At 38.2% G+C, this 21,442-nt stretch overlaps 4 protein-coding genes across 12 annotated transcripts; 3 read left to right on the top strand and 1 right to left on the bottom strand.

The window, feature by feature from the left end:
* Positions 1 to 630: 630 nt before the first annotated feature.
* psenen (presenilin enhancer, gamma-secretase subunit) lies at positions 631 to 3,516 on the top strand. The gene is made up of 4 exons (XM_077526960.1): positions 631 to 794; positions 1,050 to 1,129; positions 2,229 to 2,333; positions 3,133 to 3,516. The coding sequence occupies exons 2-4, from the start codon at positions 1,069 to 1,071 to the stop codon at positions 3,270 to 3,272; spliced, it is 306 nt and encodes a 101-aa protein (XP_077383086.1). The 5' UTR covers positions 631 to 794; positions 1,050 to 1,068; the 3' UTR covers positions 3,273 to 3,516.
* A 135-nt stretch (positions 3,517 to 3,651) lies between these two features.
* On the top strand, positions 3,652 to 6,336 carry hspb6 (heat shock protein, alpha-crystallin-related, b6). 2 transcript variants are annotated; one of them, XM_077526959.1, is made up of 4 exons: positions 4,881 to 4,968; positions 5,046 to 5,211; positions 5,752 to 5,874; positions 5,968 to 6,336. In XM_077526959.1, exons 2-4 carry the CDS (start codon positions 5,053 to 5,055, stop codon positions 6,130 to 6,132), a joined length of 447 nt encoding a protein of 148 aa, XP_077383085.1. In that variant the 5' UTR covers positions 4,881 to 4,968; positions 5,046 to 5,052; the 3' UTR covers positions 6,133 to 6,336. The 2 variants fall into 2 exon arrangements, with proteins under 2 accessions (XP_077383084.1, XP_077383085.1); XM_077526958.1 differs by having other exon boundaries at positions 3,652 to 5,211.
* On the bottom strand, positions 5,688 to 14,721 carry proser3 (proline and serine rich 3). 7 transcript variants are annotated; one of them, XM_077526952.1, is made up of 13 exons: positions 14,683 to 14,721; positions 13,181 to 13,271; positions 12,848 to 13,086; positions 12,603 to 12,754; positions 12,424 to 12,515; positions 11,753 to 11,838; positions 11,535 to 11,668; positions 11,196 to 11,434; positions 9,569 to 10,227; positions 8,541 to 8,706; positions 6,793 to 6,943; positions 6,511 to 6,592; positions 5,688 to 6,450 (listed from the first exon to the last, which is right to left on the bottom strand). In XM_077526952.1, exons 2-13 carry the CDS (start codon positions 13,223 to 13,225, stop codon positions 6,339 to 6,341), a joined length of 2,157 nt encoding a protein of 718 aa, XP_077383078.1. In that variant the 5' UTR covers positions 13,226 to 13,271; positions 14,683 to 14,721; the 3' UTR covers positions 5,688 to 6,338. The 7 variants fall into 7 exon arrangements, with proteins under 7 accessions (XP_077383078.1, XP_077383075.1, XP_077383074.1 ...); XM_077526949.1 differs by lacking the exon at positions 14,683 to 14,721 and adding an exon at positions 13,538 to 13,877 and having other exon boundaries at positions 6,511 to 6,586; XM_077526948.1 differs by lacking the exon at positions 14,683 to 14,721 and adding an exon at positions 13,538 to 13,876.
* lin37 (lin-37 DREAM MuvB core complex component) lies at positions 13,938 to 19,976 on the top strand. 2 transcript variants are annotated; one of them, XM_077526956.1, is made up of 9 exons: positions 13,940 to 14,336; positions 16,247 to 16,322; positions 16,400 to 16,447; positions 16,572 to 16,601; positions 16,692 to 16,777; positions 16,921 to 17,084; positions 17,170 to 17,301; positions 18,252 to 18,325; positions 18,660 to 19,976. In XM_077526956.1, the coding sequence occupies exons 1-9, from the start codon at positions 14,303 to 14,305 to the stop codon at positions 18,745 to 18,747; spliced, it is 732 nt and encodes a 243-aa protein (XP_077383082.1). In that variant the 5' UTR covers positions 13,940 to 14,302; the 3' UTR covers positions 18,748 to 19,976. The 2 variants fall into 2 exon arrangements, with proteins under 2 accessions (XP_077383083.1, XP_077383082.1); XM_077526957.1 differs by lacking the exon at positions 16,572 to 16,601 and having other exon boundaries at positions 13,938 to 14,336.
* Positions 19,977 to 21,442: the final 1,466 nt, after the last annotated feature.

Raw genomic sequence — 21,442 nt, 5'->3', positions numbered from 1 at the left:
GGCCGTGTCTAAATATTTTTTGATGAATGACTTAGTTCTTTTCATTTCAGCAGAAAATCTATTACAGAATCAAAAAGGGGTTATTTTTTTTATATAGTACACCAAATCCGATCCTCACACAAATTCACGAAATGAACACGTGTACAGTAGGCTACACGTATAGCAGACACTATTTCCATAACGCTAAAATGGAGGGACAATAGTGTACTGTTGTGTAATAATATGACAACAGTATTTTCAATGGTTTTCACACTTATGGCCCTCTGAGTGAAACTACTTGCATGTGTGTAGATAAATGTAAAATTTACACAACAGAGTATTAAATATGCCTACCTGAAACAACGTGACAAAAATGGTTTGGAAAAACAATTTTGTCTATGAAGTTGTGTGGAGAGCTACTTCCCTTCAAGCCTTTCAAGTCTATTATCCCTTTGAACACCCAGCCCCTATCCCTTAACTGTATAGGTTCCAACAACTACCTTAATCCAATCATTTAACTTTTTGTGCTACTTTGTTGTTGGGCTCTTCAAACAAAAACAAAAACAAAACACACAAAAAAAGGCTTTCTGTAGTGGGCAGTGGCTCCGTGATACGCCTGTAGACTACTAGATGGCGCTATTATACTTTCGGTGGCAATGCGCTTGCAAAGAAAAGAGAAGAAGAAGAAAGCTTAAAATCACACACAAAAAAAAAGAAAAAGAAAAAGAAAACGACGAAGGCACGCGGAAGTAACTGAGTTTGTTGCCCCTATTTATATTTGTGTCGCTATCCGCCTTTTGTCCTAAAAACGACAGGTACGTTATTCTTAACTGGAAAAAAATACGTGGAAACGTTTATCAGGTGGGCTTGTGTTAAGTTGCCATGAGCGGTTTGAGGAACTGGATCGAGGACCAAGTTTTTAGAAGCTAGCTAGCTATAGCTACATGTAATTCAGCGCATATTACTACATTACAAACTCCGTTGTTGCAGCAATACAATGACAGCCATTCACAGACACGTTGATTTATAAATATTGTCATATTGTCTTGTTTTTATGCTCTTTGTCACAGGAGAGGCCACACAGCCACAATGAATCTGGAAAGACTGCCAAATGAAGAGAAACTTGGCCTCTGCAGAAAATATTATCTAGGTGAGAACAATAGACATTTATATCGACATGAAACGTCACTGTGTTGATGTCACGGCAACACAGCAGAGGAGATCCAGATGTGATTTGTTATGAGTGGAGAAAGTTCAGTTGTTTGCATTCCAAATATGGAAAGATGGAATGAATCTGATAATGGAATTTGTGGTTATCCATAATAGAAATACTGTTAGAATGGCAGCAAATTCATTTTTAAAAATGTGTCTTACACGTGGGTGAATGGGTGATGCCATAAGAGTTGAAATGTTTATTTTTTCAAGGTAATATTCTTGTTCTGTTGGGCTGATCAATATACTGTAGATATTAAAAGTACCAACCTTGCCAATCCTGGTTTCAATACCCAGGGTAGAATGTCGTTATTTCCACTTAAAAAAAAATAAAATAAAAAATTCTTGTGAATATTGACCACCCCAAGATTGGCGTACGCAAGGCTATTTGTGCCATGATTTCGCCTACTCAACATCACCAGTCCAGTAAGTTTGGCTTCTGTTTTATGCTGATTTTACTCAAGATTTTAACAACATAAATAAGTACACTAAAATCTGCACGTGACATACACATGCGGCAGTGACAAAAATTAATAATTGAACAATGGGCATTGGGCAGTATTCATGAACAGATTTACTGAGGAAAATAACTAATAGAAAAGTCTACTGCAGGCTTGGTTACACAGCCTCGAATGGCAAAATCCACTGTACACAATAGTAATGAATATAACTAGGAATAATAAAATCCATGACCTGGTCAAGGCAAATGCAGTGATTATCCGATCCATCCCCTCACATGTTATTAATAGCTACCTTGCACGATAAATACACAATACAGTGTTGTATAATGAAGAGATAGCACAACTAAACGGGTTGACGAATACCAAATGCTTACATAAGAGGAGAGGGAGGGGAATCTCCAAGTACAAGTACAGCCAAGCACAGCACGGTCCAAATGGCCGGGTGTGAGTATTGTTATTTAAGGTCAGCGAACTGTGCAAAGTGTCATCGTAGTGAGTCATAGTCTTCAGGTGTTAGAAAGATCATGCAAACACGGTTGTATGTAATGTATTATTAATACTTTCTGTTTCTCTCAGGTGGATTTGCGTTTCTGCCATTCCTTTGGCTGGTCAACGTGGTTTGGTTTTTCCGAGAAGCGTTTGTAAAACCAGCCTACACTGAACAACTGCAGATAAAAACATGTGAGTGTGCCAACTGGTAATCACCGCATAATGAATAAACCATGTTAAATGATAAATACCTCTGTCTCTTAACCTGCCTAGCCTAAGGGTCACCACCCTGGTGCACAAGGACCATATGAGTAGCCAAAGGGCCTATTCTAAAAATAGCTCACCAGTGATGGGAAATTAGGATTTCCTAATATTGTAGAAGTGATCATTTGAAAATGAATTATGAGAACTACAGAAATAGTGTTGTTGCAGGTTTATATTAATCTAATTATTGTGAAAACTTAACATGGTCAGTGTCTTCACATAAATGAATATCATTCATAAAAACATGACATTATTAAAGTTAATTTGAGCAAATTTATTTCAGATATACATATCAAAACGGTGGTCCCTCACGTTAATCAGCACTAAAACACCAGCTTTCAAATTCACAATGTTTGAGAAGCTTTTCATGCCGATTATATTGTAAGCCATCTTTTCCAAACATTGTCAGTTCACAACTGAATGAGAAATGTTGTTTTATGGGACTAGACTTGATAAAAGATATCATATATAGGCTTATCGTCAACATACAAAGTGGTGCCTTGAGGTTTTTAATTTAACCACTGTACTAAACGTTGATTCTGACAATTAAGATTTAAAAAAAAAAAAAAAAACTATCACAGATTTGTGTGCCTGTTTCAAGTTCAATAAAATAGCTAAGAGAGTTACTGGTCCAAGCAGAAAGATGTGACACTATTTTTTAACATTTTTATTTTCCATCATGTTAACTGACAATGACATTTTTTTATGTGTTTTAAAATTCACGTAGATGTGAAGCGCTCTGCAGTCGGGTTGCTGTTCTGGGTTGCAGTACTCACCACTTGGATCACTATTTACCAGCACTACAGAGCCCAGTGGGGGGAGGTGGGGGACTACATCTCCTTCACAATTCCGCTGGGCATTCCTTAAAACCTTTTCGTTTTACATTCTGGCTAAATCTGTTGACCATGTAAGTTCTTATGTATGTTTGTATTTGTAAATGTTGAAAATAAATCATGGACTGGAATGGTCATATTTAACCTATTATTTTGTACTAGGTAGACCTAAATAACTTGTAAATGATGAAACCATGTTAACCTTTACCTTTAATGGTTTGTTGCTGAGCACTGTTTTACCCTTGTTTGAATGGCAAATAAAAACTATGACCAATTCCCATGTGCTTTACATTCCTGATTGAAACCGTAACAGATGTCAGCATAAAGAAGTGCAGTACAATAATACTGTATGAAGGCATGTTCTTTGACTCATCTGTGAGGTATGTTGTGGACACATAATCTGAAGTGCAGTAGAGGTCCCCTAAAGTCTGGACAATTATTGGCGCCTGTTGTGAAACCCAATACCTTAATCCCCTTTAAAATGTGCCCTCACTTCCCTGTTATCCTTTTATGAGTCATAACATAGTCAGTTCCGTATTTAGACAGTGCAGTCAAAACGTAGGTGACCGGTTCCACATCGCAGGGACATACTGGATCACTACAATGTGACCGGATGTATCAGGACATTCTGTACTTTTCAAAAGGGGAGAGACAAGCTTGATACTTTTTATGGATGTTAAAGGGAATGAACTAGGTCCTTTTATGGATGTGTGTCTCTTGCCGCGAGAATAGATTAAATGCAGTCACACAAAAAAATCCATTCTGTCATGCTGGACTGATATGATCATGTTTGCAGTCATAAAAATGACGTGTAACAAGATCATTGGGTAGTGAACACTGGGAGGGAAGATGGAAGCTACCTCGCATATACATTGCGCATCTGACACTGGTGTAAACAAACACCATAATATCAACTAACCGTCTTGTGCTGTAGATAACAGCCCGTGACCCAAAGTAGTAACATGACATTCAAGGCAAAAATAATAAAATATATTCACTATCATTCACTATTGATAATTCTAAAAGTACAGATTTGAAGAAAAATAGCCAACTTAAAAAAAAATATTTTATGTGCGTGTTTTCCATCCATCAACATACTGAGACATCCGTTACCGATCATGTCTGGTCCAAAATGTCAGCCTTATAACTACATTTAAACTCCATAAGCCAGTTTTAAATTATGATAATAAAATGGGATATTTGCTAATCGTAGAAGAATGTTTTGACTTGCTACATTGACTTAATTGAGGGGGCAAACTTACTGGCAGCCCACATGCAGTGGCATGTGTTTGAAGCGCCCCTTTGCCGTCTGTCGCTGTCTCTCTGGCTTTATTGGCCAGGCAGTCAACCACCAACGCAGCTTTTGAACTTATTTTTAGATAATGCCCATCTTGAAAAAGGACATTTAGCGCACGTTCGCGACGATGACTTAACGATAGCAGTTAGTTCACGACAACAGTACAATTATCCCCCCCCTGAACAAACAGTTGGATACAATCTAGATGCGCAGTGATCCCATAAATTCACTAATAAGCCTATGACAGCTGCTTCAGTGTCCTGCTGCACGAACAGGATCCCAAAGGGTGCACATGCTCAGAACATAACAGAAGCAAGGTGTCCCTATGAATTCCCAACTCATTATGCAACGTCAGTATATAACCCAGCTATGCTCAGCAGCTCGGAGTCACTCAGCCATACTCCAGTCTCCAACACAACTACTGAAGAGAAAGGTAGGTTGTGGCCACCAGATGACATGCTCTGATATTTTGCTGCCACAACTTTTTCTATTAATTTATTGTTTTCATAGATCTGCCATGGATTTCATCCTACCATCCACACTACCTGTTGGTGGCATCCAATGGGAGAAGGTTTTACCACCACTTTTTCCTCGTCTCAATGGGACTTACGGACAATATAGCTGGACACCACAACTGATAATTCCAGAGATTGATACGACCACCAGTGCTGCAGAGGTGAATCTGTTTATTTACTTAATTGGGTTTAACATAAATGATCCGTCGAATTTTGTATGGGCTTTAAAGATGATCACTAAATGCAGTCTGAAACCTTTTAAAGAGGAAACCTCTGTCAGAAGTTTGTGGATAATATTTAACACATTCATTGCCAGACCAGAAAAAAAAAATGCATAATTTGACGTCTTTTTCCGTCAATGGCAGTGAATGAGTTAAACATGGTAAAAATCAATGAAGCAATTATAAATTGTTGATATATTGTACAGCAGGGGTGTCCAAACTTTTTCCTCTGAGGGCCACATACAGAAAAATAGAAAGCTGCAAGGGCCACTTTGATATTTTTTTTTTTGAGTTATTTATTAACACATTCATTGCCAGACCAGAAAAAAAAATGCATCATTTGACGTCTTTTTCCGTCAATGGCAGTGAATGAGTTAAATGTTTGTGCTATAAAAGGAATTGAAAATGTAAACGTATTGAGTCTCACAAAATTATTTTATTAGATGTATTTAATCTGACAAATCTCCCACATGTTGGCAGGCAACTTGTGACGACAGTGGATTTACAGTCCAAGTGGACGTCAGACATTTTAACCCCAAGGATCTCCAGGTCAAAGTGGCAGGAGATTTTGTAGAGGTACAAGGAAAGCACGAAGAAAAAAAGGTAGGTGCTGTTATATGGTGTATTGCTCTATACTGACTGATGAAAAATGGAACATGTCACTGAACATATTATTCCATTACTATGTCCTTTTAGAAAGATAGTTCTGGGATGACAACAAGACAGTTTAACCGTCGCTACAGAATTCCAAAGGGAGTGGATACCATGGCTTTGGAATCCGCAGTTTCCCCAGATGGCGTACTTATCATATCTGCGCCCATGATGCAAACAGAGATGTCCACGTCTAAGCCATTCCCATAAAGTCCATATTTGTTGTATTCTCAAATGGCCTAATTTCTGAGATTTGTAAATAATGCTGTTGCAACCTTCCATAATTATTTCAAGAATGCACCAGTTGTAAATATTACAAGTGGTTTTCAATGTAAGCAACCATGTTGTGATTATGAACTCTTTATTGTATTGTATTTCTTCTCTATATGTCAATAAATTACTTACAAAATCAAATTTTAAAAACTGTCATGGGTTACTGCATCAAGTTGGGGTATCATCTTCCTTATCCAGAAAATTGTGCAATCTGAAGTCCACTTGACTGGAAGGGATAAATAGAGCGGATTAGATCTGAAATTAGGCAATCAAATATTAAGATGACGAAATGTGTTTGAGATATTACAATTTTACCTGATTTGCTCCTTAACCCATTTTCTTTGTGTGCGAAGGACTCGTAGTAAAGGGTCATCTTCAAATTCTTTCTCATCTGAATCTGACGACAATTAATCATAATTATGGAATTTTAAAGAGTCATTTTTGTGCCAACTATACCCCGCACATGTTACAAGTACTTGTGGGATCTTTGACTCAAGATGTTAAGGAATGGGGCAGGGTGACAGTTGTAGGCCTACATGTCAGAAAATAGTGCTCACAATTCCTAGTTGAGTGTCATGTGTCACCGCCTTGGCTCACCTTCAGCCTCTTGCAGCAGCTGGGTCATGACCTCCAGCGAGGCGTGTGCGTTGCAAGGAGGAATTGAAGATTGCGGATGTGCAGGGGGTGATGTGACAGCTGCATCTTGTGGAGAAGAATCCTCTGGGGGGAACATGACCTCTGAAACAACCTGCAAGATTCAATAAACACTATGATTTTTTCCTTTATGAATCCTGCTAACATGGTTGTTCATATTTATACTATTTTATGTGATACGGTAATTTATGTTACATCAAACAAGATGATTATAATTTCAGTGGTGTAAGTTTGTCCATTGTGCTTAACTAATTTGCTCCCAATAATGTGTAAATACGTTTTTTTTTTTTTATGTTTTAAGTGTCCCAAAGACGTATTTATACGTTTTGTTTTGTTTTTTATGCTAGAGCATACAGAAGGCTTTGATGCAGCCTCTCAACTGCAAAGAACGGCTGCAGAAATGGTAGTTATTACACAAACGGCCAGAAGGTGGCAGCAGAGCAAAGGAGATCGACCAGGGCCATCAAGAAAAAAAGCTAAATTACTTTGAATTTTAAATAGATTTGTGAAAACAGATGAAACTTAGCTCTCTTCTAATGCTAATTGCTGCAAAACGGAAACAGATAGAAACATACTTTTTTTCCTGATGAAAGAAGAGACTTTAATCTTTCTTTTGATAAGTTCCATGCTTTTATAGCCATAAAACACAATATTCTGTGGGCCTTGCAAAAGCAGTCAAAATTCAGTAAAACAGCCGGGAGCGAACGGGATTGCTTCTGTGAAAATGGCTGGCAGTGAATGAGTTAAATGCTGATAATTCAGTTTGTGCAACATGGCGCAGCTCAGGCCTACATCCACGCAGACCTGGCACAACTCCTCACTTAACGTTGACATTGGTTTGAAAAATGGAGTCCACTATATTCAGACTCTTGCAACCTAATGCAAAGTTAAGAGAGCATGTTTAGCCAGCCAGATTAGCGTACTGTAGTTAGCACGTCAATGTGTTTATTTGCTGGGCTGACTGTTCATGTTGACCTTCACAAACTTCTCAATAGCAACCAGTAAACTCTAGGTACTTTGTTTTTAATGTGACATCTAAAGTAGTATGAAATAATAGTTTCTTAACTTATTGAATGTTAACACATTCATTGCCAGACCAGCAAAAAAATGCATCATTTGACGTCTTTTTCCGTCAATGGCAGTGAATGAGTTAAACATGGTAAAAATCAATGAAGCAATTATAAAGTGTTGCTATAATGTACAGCAGGGGTGTCCAAACTTTTTCCTCTGACGGCCACAGACAGAAAAATAGAAAGCTGCAAGGGCCACTTTGATTTTTTTTTTTTAAGTTATTTATTAACACATTCATTCCCAGACCAGCAAAAAAAAATGCATCATTTGACGTCTTTTTCCGTCAATGGCAGTGAATGAGTTAATTGACTCGTTGTCGTTCAAAGTAATTTTGTCAAATACAACCCATCCCTAATAACAATGTTGAGGTGGTACTAAAAATAAAATAACATAACAAAACATAGTTCAAATATAATATCCCTCCCTCGCTATTTTTTGCCTCAATTTTTATTTTATGTGCTCATAGAGGCAAGGGAGCAAAAGGGGGAGTGAAGCTACATTCAACTCTTGCTATAGTAGTTTGAAAATGGCTAACCTCCCTTGTAATACATAATTTACATGAAGCTATGCTTGAAGATAATTACTTTTGACACAGGTGGTGAAGTTGTGCAGACGCTGACCTGTCGTGAGGCATGATGGACTGGAGATGGTGGTGCACGACTGCCTGTATCTTTGAGTCTCTCCTGCTGCTGTGGATGTGCCCGTGTCTTGCTCTTTTTTGGAAGCTTCTGGTGCACAGAGCTTGTAGCGCTAGGCCGATCAGCATGCTCACTACATCCAGTACACCTGGAAAAAAAAAATCACATCGTATTAAGTAGGGATGGGCGAGTACCGATACCAGCCTTTTTTCAAGTACTCGAGTACTCGTGACGCAGACGAGTACAAGCGAGCGACGGCAGAGGGGGAAGACGTTAAGTGAGTCCTCCTTGCCTGTAACTGGCGCTAGCTTGCAGCAGTTTTTCACCAAAACTTCACCGGTTTGGAAATACTTCAAAATTGTGAAAAAGAGCATTTTTGTGTTTTATTTTGAGCGTTAAGACTATTGAAGAGTGACTGTGCTGTTTTTTTTTTGTCAAAATGAAAGGAAATATATTTGTTTAAAAATATCTTTTAGTGACTTTTTTTTTTATTTGTCAAAATAACAGGGACTTTTTAAGAAAGACTCATTTTTTGAGGTGAACAATGATGGACGAATAACATGAATTCATTCGGTTTTGTTACATTTTATGTGAGTGCTTGCGTGTTTGTTGATGTTTGGAACGTGTGGTATCATTTTGAGGGAAGAAACCTTTTTAAGACTTGCAAAAACGTTGAGACTTTTTAACATGCAAAACATGTTTTGTTTGGATTTTTATATTTATCTGAGTTTTAGTTCTTTTTATTTCTTAAAAAAAAAAATCTCCCTTCAGATATATATTATTATTCTTTATTAGTATTATTATTATTGTTTTGTTTTGTTTTTTTATTTTTTTTTTAACCAGGGTCTATGAGCTAACTGGTATCGGCAGTTGGTATCGGTATCGGTGAGTGCTGAGGGTCTGAGTATCGGTATCGGTCTGAAAAAAAGTGGTATCGAACATCCCTAGTATTAAGCAATCAATTTAAGTCTAAAAGCGAATTATGACACCATTAGGTCTTTGTACTCTACCTTGTCAATTTCTTCTGCTTTCTGATGATCCTGTCTGTCTTTTCACTTTCTCCCACTTGCTTTACTTGTTTTTTTTCCTTTTTAGCCGTTTCAATCTTCATTGCGGGATCCCTGTGATGACCTGCTACAGGTCTAGATTGACTCCCTTCTTCCATATGTCTAAAAAGGCTGTTTTCTTCCTTAGGTTTCGAAGGTTCGTCGACTTTCACTTGTGTAAATCTGGAAGGACGACTTCCCTCTAAAGGTCTTGATGGACTGCTATCTTCCCTCGGCATCGAAGGATGACCTCCATCTGCGGGTCTAAAGGGAAAACCTAGATCTGTATGTCTCGAATGAGCAGGAGTTGGTGATGGAATGTGTCTGTGAGGAGGCTCATCCATGTAACTCTGCTCTAAGTTTCCAGAGACTTTGCTTTCTTTATTTACGCTCCTTTCTGGTTCGTGTGGATTTCCTTGGAACGTGCTAGCATGAGCCGACTGCGTGGGACAGGGAAGAATATCACAAAGGAGATGCATGTGCGCAGGAACATGCGCAAGAGATTGTGGTTGGGAGGCAGCACTGAGGAGAGGGGCGGGAGTTGAGGGGTGACGTTCATGAGCTTCTTTGTGTTCAGGAAAAGCTTCTTGTGATGGTTCAGGGTGCTGAACACGTGGCTGTTGCTATGGATGATACAAGAAAAAGGAAAGTGACTTCTAAAATGTGTTTAAAATTGTAAAGATATACAGCAGGGGTGTCCAAACTTTTTCATTTGAGGGCCACATACAGAAAATCAGAAGGAGGCAAGGGCCACATAATGTTATGAAGAGAAATTGTGTTTAGTCCTAAAAATTGTACAAATAATTTATTTGTGATTTTGCATATTTAGAAAAATGCTACAGTACATAAACCAATTTATTTGTAATATGGCAGTAGGGTTATTATAGTTTGGGATTTTTTTATTTTAGTTATTTCGTTTTGAGTTTTGTTTTTAATAGTACCCGGTAATAGTTTTAATTAGTTTTCAGGGTAGTTCTGTTAGTTTTTATTAGTTTTAGTTCTTTAATAAATTCTTAATTAGGGTTTAATTTAGTTAGTTTGAGTCATAGTTTTATTTTTTTTTATTTTTTTTTATTACTTGTGCGCAATATTTAAAAAAACGGTAGCGACATCATCTGAAGGTGCTTTTCCATTGGCTGCTGCTAGAAAGCATTTTCGTTTTTATTTTATTACATTAACGAAATTGTTTTTGGAATTTTAGTTTTAGTTATTTCATTAGTTTTAGTTAACTAAAATAACCTTCTGCGATTGGCTGGCAACCAGTCCAGGGTGTCCCCCGCCTACTGCCCAGAGCCAGCTGAGATAGGCGCCAGCACCCCCCGCGACCCTGGTGAGGAATAAGCGGTCAAGAAAATGGATGGATGGATGGATAAAATCCCCTTTAATGGCACCTGTTTTTCGATACCCTCCCTTCTTACTTTGACCATCTCCAAACATTTTTGTTTTGTTTATTTTATTTGAACTGAGTGAAATGCCATTTTTAGCATATGTCGCGGGCCACTGAAAAATGGATGGCGGGCCGCAAATGGCCCCCGGGCCGAAGTTTGGACACCCCTGATATACAGTATAGACCGCATGGTGCATCCCCTACCTTGTAAGGGTGTCCAATTACTGGGGTAAACTGTAGACTGGGGCCCAAAGCCCTAAACGTGGGCGTACAAATTGTTGAGTTTTGCTGGGACTGACTTCGTTCACTGGCCTGCTTCATCTTTCTTCTCAAACGCCACTGGGTAAGGATGTCTTCTTCCGGGCGTGCAGGAGGCGCCATTCTTGAAGTGACAGTGTATTGTTGGATGCGCACAGCTGGAGCTGAGTCCAACGTGGCCATTGCTGCAAAGACCACCATGCCCATAGCAGAGAAGAGTTGACATTGGAAGAACACAGTAAATAAATACAGTGTGAATAAATACTGAATCAACTCATGTCTTACTTGGTGTAGGTTTGATTGAAGTGTTCGCCACAAGTCTTTGCAGTGTCTCATTTATATTGACTGGAGAAGAGCGAGCTGAGCATCCCACGCCCTCTGAACTGACAGGAATTGATCCACTGCTGAGAATACTGTCACTGTGGAAAAGACAAAATGTTATAATCCAGGTTGAGGAATTAATTGGTGTAATATTACTGTCAAGAGCAAGCTGCTCTGCAAACCATCTCTGCAGAAATCTGCTATCCCTTTCTTGAAGGTGAAGTATCTCTGTGTCCTCAAACTCGTTCTGAGATGTGTCTGACGGAATCTGATGGAGTTAAAAAGAAAAAAGGTGAATTGAAAAGCGAGACATTTGTATTACAACATCGCAAAGTTAACAATTGAATTGACAAGAGCTGACTGGGATTGCCACACATGTGCATCTATGAAAATTACATATTATAAAATTTATAGATTCACTACCAGAGTGAAATATTTTTTATTTTTTATTTTTTTAAGAATTTGGAAGATTATGGCTGGCAGTTAATAAAAACAAAAAATTCAGTTGAATGGTGGCACTCTATTTCATAACATGCAAATATTGTAAACATAAATTTGGTAGGAATTGGCCTTCTGAAAAGTATTTCCTTATGTTTTTGATGAACCCGAGTAACATTAGTTTCACTTTTTGAAATGAATTAGAGCCCTGAAATACATTCTTAATAATATTCTAATTTATCAAGATGCACCTGTAAATATTTCAAACATAAATATTAACAAAGACTCATAAAAATATCCCACAGGTACAGTTACTGCCCAAATTCTAATTCTATGATCGCGGCTGCATTTTTCTTCCCCTTTAGAATTTTTCTTTGGTTACCTGTAAAAACAACCACATCCCCAGTGAACTTACATATGCATTCATGCTATAATCTGCTCTGCATGGTGATGAATTGAAATCATCATCAAGTGGGCGTCTTGCTGGACTGAAAATTGCTTGGTCATCTTTCAGATCAAGCATAAAAAAACAAAAAGAATACATATTTTAACATTTAAGGCACATGATCATCCGATCAAAAAGATGAAATGTACCTATTTGTGGCGTTTTAGTTGGTGTGGAACTAGGAGGTAAAGATGAGGAAGACATCCACCACAAAGGCACTCTCTCCTCTTCAAATTCAGAGGACATCAGCTGGCGCTCCTCTCGACTCTGCGGTTCTCCATAGCGAAAACGATCAATGTACCTGTGAGAGCAATGTGACCGTGGTGAGAGCATTAAATTTTACACACTAAACTAAAGCAACATGGTGTCTTTGGCTTTAAAATCTAAATCCTACTTTGTCACTACTGAATCCCGGTGAACCCCTGGCTGAGAGGAAGCCGTGGATTTTGGAACTCTTGAAGATAGTGAACTTATTTCCATGTCAGATATGGTAGGAGAAGGAACGCGGTCAATGGACGGTCCAGAATGTGCAAAGAAAGATGGTCCATATTTATCAGGCCAATGATTCTCGTTTTTGTCAGGCGTGTGCATTTTAGGGTGGCCTTGATATTGTGAACGTGCAGGAATCAAACTCTACAAAGAACAAAACATGACTTTAAAATGTAAACAAGCATGTGGTACATCAATTATTTCAATATCGTTACATATGATATTAACTCGGTTCTACCCGTTTGTTCCTTTTGCTCGACAAGTCCTTGGTTGGCTTCCCCATTGGAGAAGCTGCAGGCTCGAATGCATTCTGCTTTGTCACGCAGTTTCTAGAATGTCACTTTATTTTATATTCTATTCATGCAAGTTGAGATTCAACTACAATCATTTGTCCGTGGTGAGATTCAAATTATTTGTAAACCTCCAGTTCAAAGGCTAAAGCTACTATGAGTTATATATTTAAAAATATAAATATATAAACTTATTTTGCATCATGGTTAATGTCAAGGAGCCCTTGAGCAAGGCATTCCACAGGTTAGAATAAAAACACGAATAACTGGTTTTGGACATAAAATGTGGTCTCTCTTGATCTTACCTGGATTTCATGAAAGCTGATGCTGTCAAATAATAAACAGAATAGTCGCCAAACAAATGTGAACAAAGAACGTTTAAGAGTGGATTAAGGTTACTTAACGCTACCACGCTTGTTGTTCCAATGGTTTTACCGTAACTTCCATTTCCGTCAAGTTACGCACACAAGACACAATTTGCACAGATTTAAACGTTTTCAGACCACAAATTCTACATTATAATCTGCCCACATGTACGCATTTATAAATATATATATTTTTATCCTTTATCTCTTACTTCTAGACTTTTTGTTCAAAAAGACAGCATGAAGCGAATGGAAACTACCGGTCGTTGTTTACGTAGAGACGATCATCCAATCCACGCGGGGCTTGTTATGATCGACATAACAGTCGACCAATCACGGCGCGCGTTATTGATTCCGGAACACCAATCACCCATTAGGAAAAGGGCAGCGCGCGGAAGAGGAAAGTCTGTTTGGAGGCTAAAGGCTATAATGCTAAGCCTTATCTTCGATCCTGGACGCTGCAAATTCACATGATAAATACGATAAGTAATTTAATTCGCACCTTAACGTAATGTACGGAATCGGCGAGGAATTTTTCGCCATATTTGTTCCGCAGTTATGTGGTTGATTAGCGATCCATGGTTGTCGATTCAAGCTGTTAAGACTTGCTAGCTGTTTGAAAACAAGCAACATAAGCTGTCATCGATTTGAACGAGGTTTATCCCGTTTACTCAGTTTAAATGGTAGTGCTACCATAAGGATATAATGCATCACGTCAAGATCAAAATCGAAAGGCCAGGTAAGCTATTGCATTTTTCTTCATCTTAACACTCTGAACAGTCATTGTCTCTTATCGTGGGAGTTTACGATAAGTCGTGTCTTTTGTTTTCACGCTGCAATGTGTCGAGAACGTGCTGTCAGAGCAGGCACGAAAGGCTGAGCTTCCCTGTCCACTGCTGCATGTAAAGAGTAATTAAAACAACAACATTATACTATAATCGACATGATTATAGTAATGTCGATTATGTCATCATTACAATAAATAAAATAGTTGAATTTGTGTGTTTCCTGTTCAAATACATTGGCGAGAAGGTGTCGGCCAGAAATGCGACTCAAGTGCAAAGTTTAGCCAGAAAATACTGTACCACTGCCGGTATGTGATAATGCTCTGCTCCATTGTCGCAATGTGTGGAAGAAACTAGGGGTGTGCTCAAAAAATCGATACGGCAATATATCGTTGCGGGCCTCATCACAATACACGTATCGATACGCAGGCGTCAGAATCGATATTGCTCGTTAACTTTAAATCGGCAGTTCACGTTTGCCGTTGCGATTTGCATTGTACCTAAAAAATAAAAACCAGCAGCGTCTTTGAAGTTAATTGCCTTCACTTAATGCAAAAAATAGCTCACCGGTGATTGGACACTGTGTCTTGCTAAGAAAAATGAAAGCAGAGGAAGAACGTCAACATTTATTTATTGATAAACTTAACATGGCACGTGTCTCAGTGTACCAATTTTCCTATATTTTGTTTAAAAAAAAAAGTGTCTTATTTGGGATACATATGTATCGCGATACGTATCGTATCGTGGCCCTTGTATCGTGATACGTATCGTATTGTGAGGTTGGCGGCAATACCAGCCCTAGAAGAAACGCCGAAGCCACAGGCAGCCATTTTACAGTGTCACTATTTCTGACAACTTTATTATGTTCAGTTTTCGCCGAAAACACTGTTATCAGAGCATGTTTTACCCTATTATCTCTCCTATGAGATTTAATCTCAGTATCGTGAATAATGACAGAGGTTAGGAGCACATTGACAGCAATTTGTATGTTATTGTTCATGGTTCTTACATCATATTTTTATATGTACTATGTAATATGAACAGTACTTCAGCAGTCATGAACTTCAACACACGTCACTGATTGTGAATCTGTAATATCAATCTGCAACTCTTAGTTTGGCCGCTAAGGTTAATTGTAGGGCTGGGTATTGCCGCCAACCTCACGATACGATACGTATCACGATACAGGGCCACGATACGATACGTGTTGCGATACGTATCCCAAATAAGACACTTTTTTTTTTTTTTTTTTTTTTGTAAACAAAATATAGGAAAATAGGTATACTGAGACACGTGCCATGTTAAGTTTACCAATAAATACATGTTGACATTCTTCCTCTGCTTTCATTTTTCTTAGCAAGACACAGTGTCCAATCACGGGTGAGCTATTTTTTACATGAATTGAAGGTAATTAACTTCAAAGACGCTGCTGGTTTGTTTAGGTAGAATGCAAGCCGCAAAGGCAAACGTGAACGAGCAATATCGATTCTGACGCCTGCGTATCGATACGTGTATTGTGATGAGGCCCGCAACGATATATTGCCGTATCGATTTTTTGAGCACACCCCTAGTTAATTGTTGGTTTGACATCTGCAAAGATAAAAAGCAAAGTAACAAAAACATTTCAGATGAAGAGTAACATTTAAACTTAAATGCTGGTTCAAGGCGGTGAATCTCTCAATGTGTGTAAACAAGAGTGCCCTGGTGTGAATTGGAGTCGATAGCAATTCTTGATTGCAAGTGTGTTCTGTTACCACTCATGGCAATAAATCGATTGAGGCGCATCAACAACTGTGTCATCCTCCCTCCACATATGAGAGAATGACAGCACTTGTATCAAATAAATAAAAGCTTTTCTCTGTAGATGTGGAGGCGGCCGCAGCACGCAACAGACTAGATTCTATTTTAAAGGGACTGGTGGAGAAGAGTGAAAATGAACGGTTAGTATTTCATTCAATTTTAAATTGACTAATTAATAATCTGACCATCATAATTAACTCAACTGTATTTTGTGCAGGGAGCAAAATGAGAGTGAGAATAAACTTTCAGCTGAGTCTATCAACAAGTAAGTACAAGATGTAACTGATTCGGTGTGCAGTGAGGTTAGAGTGACTGTTATTGTAATATTTCAGTGTATATACACTAAAAAGGTAGATGTCATCTTTTTTAATCATAATTCTCTCTCACAGGGATTTGTCCCCATTGTCAGCTGGAAAACGGTCAATATCTGCATGATTATTATTTTTTTTTGTTCACAAAAAAAAACATTACATGCAAAATAGTAACATACATTCTTATTTTATTTCCAGGCCATCTGCAAGATTCCCACAGCATCGTCGCAAAAGGCGCAAAGAGATGGATGAAAGTATAACAGAGAGCAATACTCACAGACAAAGTAAAATTTCTATATATATTTTACCCCATTCAAAGAGAAGAAATTTGAAATATTTCTTTTCATTTTGCTGTTGAAATGTATTTTGGTTGTTTTTTGTTTTGTTTTTGTGATCTTAAATTATTCTCACTCACTATGTTTTCCAGATGCTTACATTATTAAGTTGTTTGACCGAAGTGTTGATCTGGCTCAATTCAATGCCAGCACCCCCCTGTATCCTATTTGTCGTGCATGGATGCGAAATAACCCGTCCGTCCGAGAGCCCAGTGAAGAATCCCCAAGATCACCGCAAGTCATGCTCGAGGAAGAGGTAAGGGCCTCTTATCAAACAACTTGACCTAAAATCAACCTTAACCGAAGATAACGCAAACGCTCAATTGAACTTGTATTTGCAGGTTACGGACATGATCAATGGCAAAGAGCAAATTGTATACAGATTACCTCCTCCAACCGCGTCACCCATCAGCCCCTCCGGTGAACCCGTCAACCTCAGGATCCCGCCAATCGACAAAACGACAGTCAAAAAGGTTCTCTACATGGTCGTGTTATTGTGCGATTTGAAATGTAATACTTCGACTAGAGCTGCAAGATACAATATTTGAGCATTTTTTGACTAGGGATGTTCAATACCACTTTTGTTTTCAGACCGATACTGATACTCAGACCCTCAGCACTCACCGATGCCAACTGCCGATACCAGTAGTACATTTTGACAAATAATTAAAAAAAAAAAAAAATCACTAAAAGATAAATAAAACACAAAAATGCTCACGTTTAGTTTAACACATTCACTGCCAGCCCAGCAAAAATGCATTATTTGACGTCTTTTTCCGTCAATGGCAGTCAATGACTTAAGATGAGATGTAACCAAAATTGATGGATTTTTAAGCAACATTTGCCTTAAAAAAATGAAAAAAGGAGGCTGCAATATAATCACAAAATATATTGGCACATTGTGTTTAACACATTCACTGCCAGCCCAGCAAAAATGCATTATTTGACGTCTTTTTCCGTCAATGGCAGTCAATGAGTTAAGATTCACAATTTTGAAGTATTTCCAAACCGGTGAAGTTTTGGTGAAAAACTGCTGCAAGCTAGCGCCAGTTACAGGCAAGGAGGACTCACTTAACGTCTTCCCCCTCTGCCATCGCTCGCTTGTCTGCGTCACGAGTACTCGAGTAAATGAAAAAAAAAAGCTGGTATCGGCCCGATACCGATACTTGGTATCGGTACTCGCCCATCCCTAGTTTGCGCACTAGTGATTGTCACATTGCAGGTCCTGCGTTGTACTGTAATATCTTGCCCTAAAAGACAGTGCTTTTTTTTTTTCTTTTTTTTTTTTTTTTAAATAAATATATTTATTGCAATTTTAAATAAAATCACAATGTCATTGTTCTGTAGTATTGTGCAGACATAAATTCTACACACGCTATTATTAATAAATTAATATATACATTGCCCCCCTTCCCTTTTTCAGGTAACAGAGTTCACGCCTGCATCGGGTTCCTTCATATGTGACCACATGGAGCGATGGAAAAAGATCAGACAAAAGTATGTGGCTCACCTTATTGAATCAATTAATATTAAATGAACAGTACGGTGTGTGTGGAATGATACTGTAAAATTAGCTTAAAATGGCTAATAACCAGGAAAAAGTTGTGGAAATCCCAGATGACGAGAGTGAAAGAAGCTTACATGCTGACTTCAAATAATCAATTTGTATAATTGCTGCAGATGAGTAAAAAATGTCCATGTACACTATTAAAACGATGTATCGTAAACTAATTACCAAAACTGTGTTCACATACAGTATACTGTCTCATACGACGTGCATTAAATATGTTTATAAAAATGATTAAAATGCCACTTTTTCCTTTTCTTTCAGGTGGAAGGAATGTTCCAACAAGAATCAGTTGCGCTACAGCGAGAGCATTAAGATACTGAAGGAGATGAAGGACTTATACGATCACTGATTAACTAATAAATGACAAATCTGCAAGTTCTCATTTACTGCCCTCCAAAAGTATTGGAACAGCAAGACCAATTCCTTGCTTTTTGCTTTAGACGGAGAACATTTGTGTCTGACGTAAAAAAAGATGAACGAGATGAGAGATCAACACATCATCTTATGCAGTCGACACCAAAAATGTTGGAACGGAAACATCACAAGATTTTTGTTGCATACTGAAGACTTTTGGGTTTTCCTATCAAGAGATTAATTTGAGACAAAACATTGCCAACTTTTAGAGCACATATTGTCAGAAACTGCCCACTTTTTTTTTAAAAAATTTTTTTATGGCCAAATGACAGTAAAGATGAGTTATTTTTAGGTCAGGCCAACTTTGATTTTCTGTCATCCTGGAGTATTTTGCAGTACGCTCATGTGCATCAAGAAATGTGTGCAATTTGTGGCGAATTCCTCAAAGGCAAGCTGTCAAACTTCTCCACGTTGGCATCCATTTTGCGAAGGAGTTCAGGAATCGCGTGCAGCCCGCGATTGACACTAATCAACTGAGTCTGGATATTGACAGTTGTAAATGGGCTGCTTTTCATATAGTGCTTTACCTAAACTATATGTTGCGCAAAGCAGTCTCCCCATTTCGAATTGTCCTGCCAGTGTCATGATCAGAATTCCAATTATGTATGCATTTTTTGATGTCATTGACAGAAGCGATAGCCGGTCGGATGATCCTCAGCCTTCCCTGGAGAAAATTGGACCGATTGTATTGAGAGAGCATTAAACCAACCGTTATTTTGCGCTCATCTCCTGGATGTTCTAAGCTCCCTTGCTTCATGTTTCTGATTCGGCCACCTGAGGCTGTCTCCATGGCAATGAGATGATATGTTTTAGTGTGCCAACTATGACAGACTTGTGCATACATAACACTATTATCACTACCTTTTCCCCTTGCCCAACACCTTATCCTCATTCCCACATTTGCAAGTCTTTTTTTTTTTTTTTTTGTAATGTCTTTTATTATGTCGCTATGTGCTTAGGTGTTTTCTTACCCCTTTCAGATCCCACTCTATGCTCCCTGTAGAAGCATTGTTTGGGAGTTTCTCTCTTCATTTCCTTGTTTCCCCCTTTTCTGGCAACTCATCAGCCGTCGTTAATGTTTTTTTGGAAGGGTTGAGAATGTAAAGTGATTTCCGTTGTTCTGTACTCGTGACATATGCAATGACAATAAAATTTGGTTTCCAATCTGTTTCTAAGAAAACTATTGTTGAAGGAAAGGCTTAAAAAGTCCCATTTGCCATGTAGGGGACACTGCAAATACAGGGTGTTACGAAAGTCTTGGGCACATTTGAAGTCCCCATATCTCCTAGGCTATTGATTTTTTTATTTTTTTATTTTTAAATTTCTTTTCTGACCCATTAACACTCATTCACTCCCAGCCATTTTCACAGAAGCAGTCCCGTTCGCTCCCGGCTGTTTTACTGGATTTTGACTGATTTTGCAAGGGCCACAGAATATTGTGTTCTTTTGCTATAAAAGCATGGAACCTATCAAAAGAAAGATTAAAGTCTCTTCTTTCATCAGGAAAAAAAAGAGTATGTTTCTATCTGTTTCCGTTTTGCCTCAATTAGCATTAGAAAAGAGCTAAGTTTCATCAGTTTTCACAAATCTATTTAAAATTCAAAGTAATTTAGCTTTTTTTCTTGATGGCCCAGGTCGATCTCCTTTGCTCTGCTGCCCCCTTGCTGGCCATTTGTGTAATAACTACCATTTCTGCAACCGTTCTTTGCAGTTGAAAGGCTACATCAAAGCCTTCTGTATGCTCTGGCATTTAAAAAAAAAACGTATAAATACGTCTTTGGGACACTTAGAACATTTAAAAAACGTATTTATACGTTATTGGGAGTAAATGAGTTAATGGCGTTCACTCAACCAGAAAAGGTGTTTCATGTGCTTGAATTTGCAAAAACTGAATCACGGACTGTTGTTCAACGTGCATTTCGCAGAAAATTCGGAAAGGGGACACCAGAGAGGAAGTCCATAGTGAGATGGCACGGCAAATTCATAACGGATGGATGCTTATGCCCAGCTAAAAGAACAGGACGCTCCTCAACTTCAGAAGATGTGATTGAACAAGTTCGAACTGCTTTCCAGCGGCATTTTACTGTTGGCTTGATGTGTGTCGACTCGTGTGACCATTGGTGCTCACATTGAACATCTTTGTACATTCCATGTAAAAAATTGAGATTACAAGCTTTCTGAATTTACCAGATGCGTTTTTATATCCTTAATAGTTTCTGAGATATTCTATGTCAAAATGTGCCCAAGACTTTTGGAACACCCCGTATAATGTAGTGCTGTCAAAGTTAAAGCGTTAACTAATTAATTAATCACAAAAAAATTATCGCATTAATCATTATATTACCACAGATTAATCACACTATTAATTTTGACCGCTGATAATCCTTTTTAGCTGACAGCGGATGGTTACGTTAAAAGTAGCTGTTCGAGTTTGAGCAATAAACATAACTACATGCATTAAAGTAAGGCATTTAATAAATGTTTACATATGGCGTAGGTCATTTTTCCCCATTTCAATTATGTAAAGAATTGATTAGAAAAAGCAGGCTGAGCGTGACAGCGGATATAAATTTTTGAAGATGTCCTCATAACATTAAATGTAAAAAAAAATTAAGACATAACAGGTGCGC

Source organism: Festucalex cinctus, chromosome 7 (assembly GCF_051991245.1).
Source record: "Festucalex cinctus isolate MCC-2025b chromosome 7, RoL_Fcin_1.0, whole genome shotgun sequence".
In the NCBI taxonomy this organism is placed as follows: domain Eukaryota; kingdom Metazoa; phylum Chordata; class Actinopteri; order Syngnathiformes; family Syngnathidae; genus Festucalex; species Festucalex cinctus.
The sequence above is the reverse complement of the archived record's forward strand: the minus strand, read 5'-3'. Positions and strand labels throughout refer to the sequence as shown.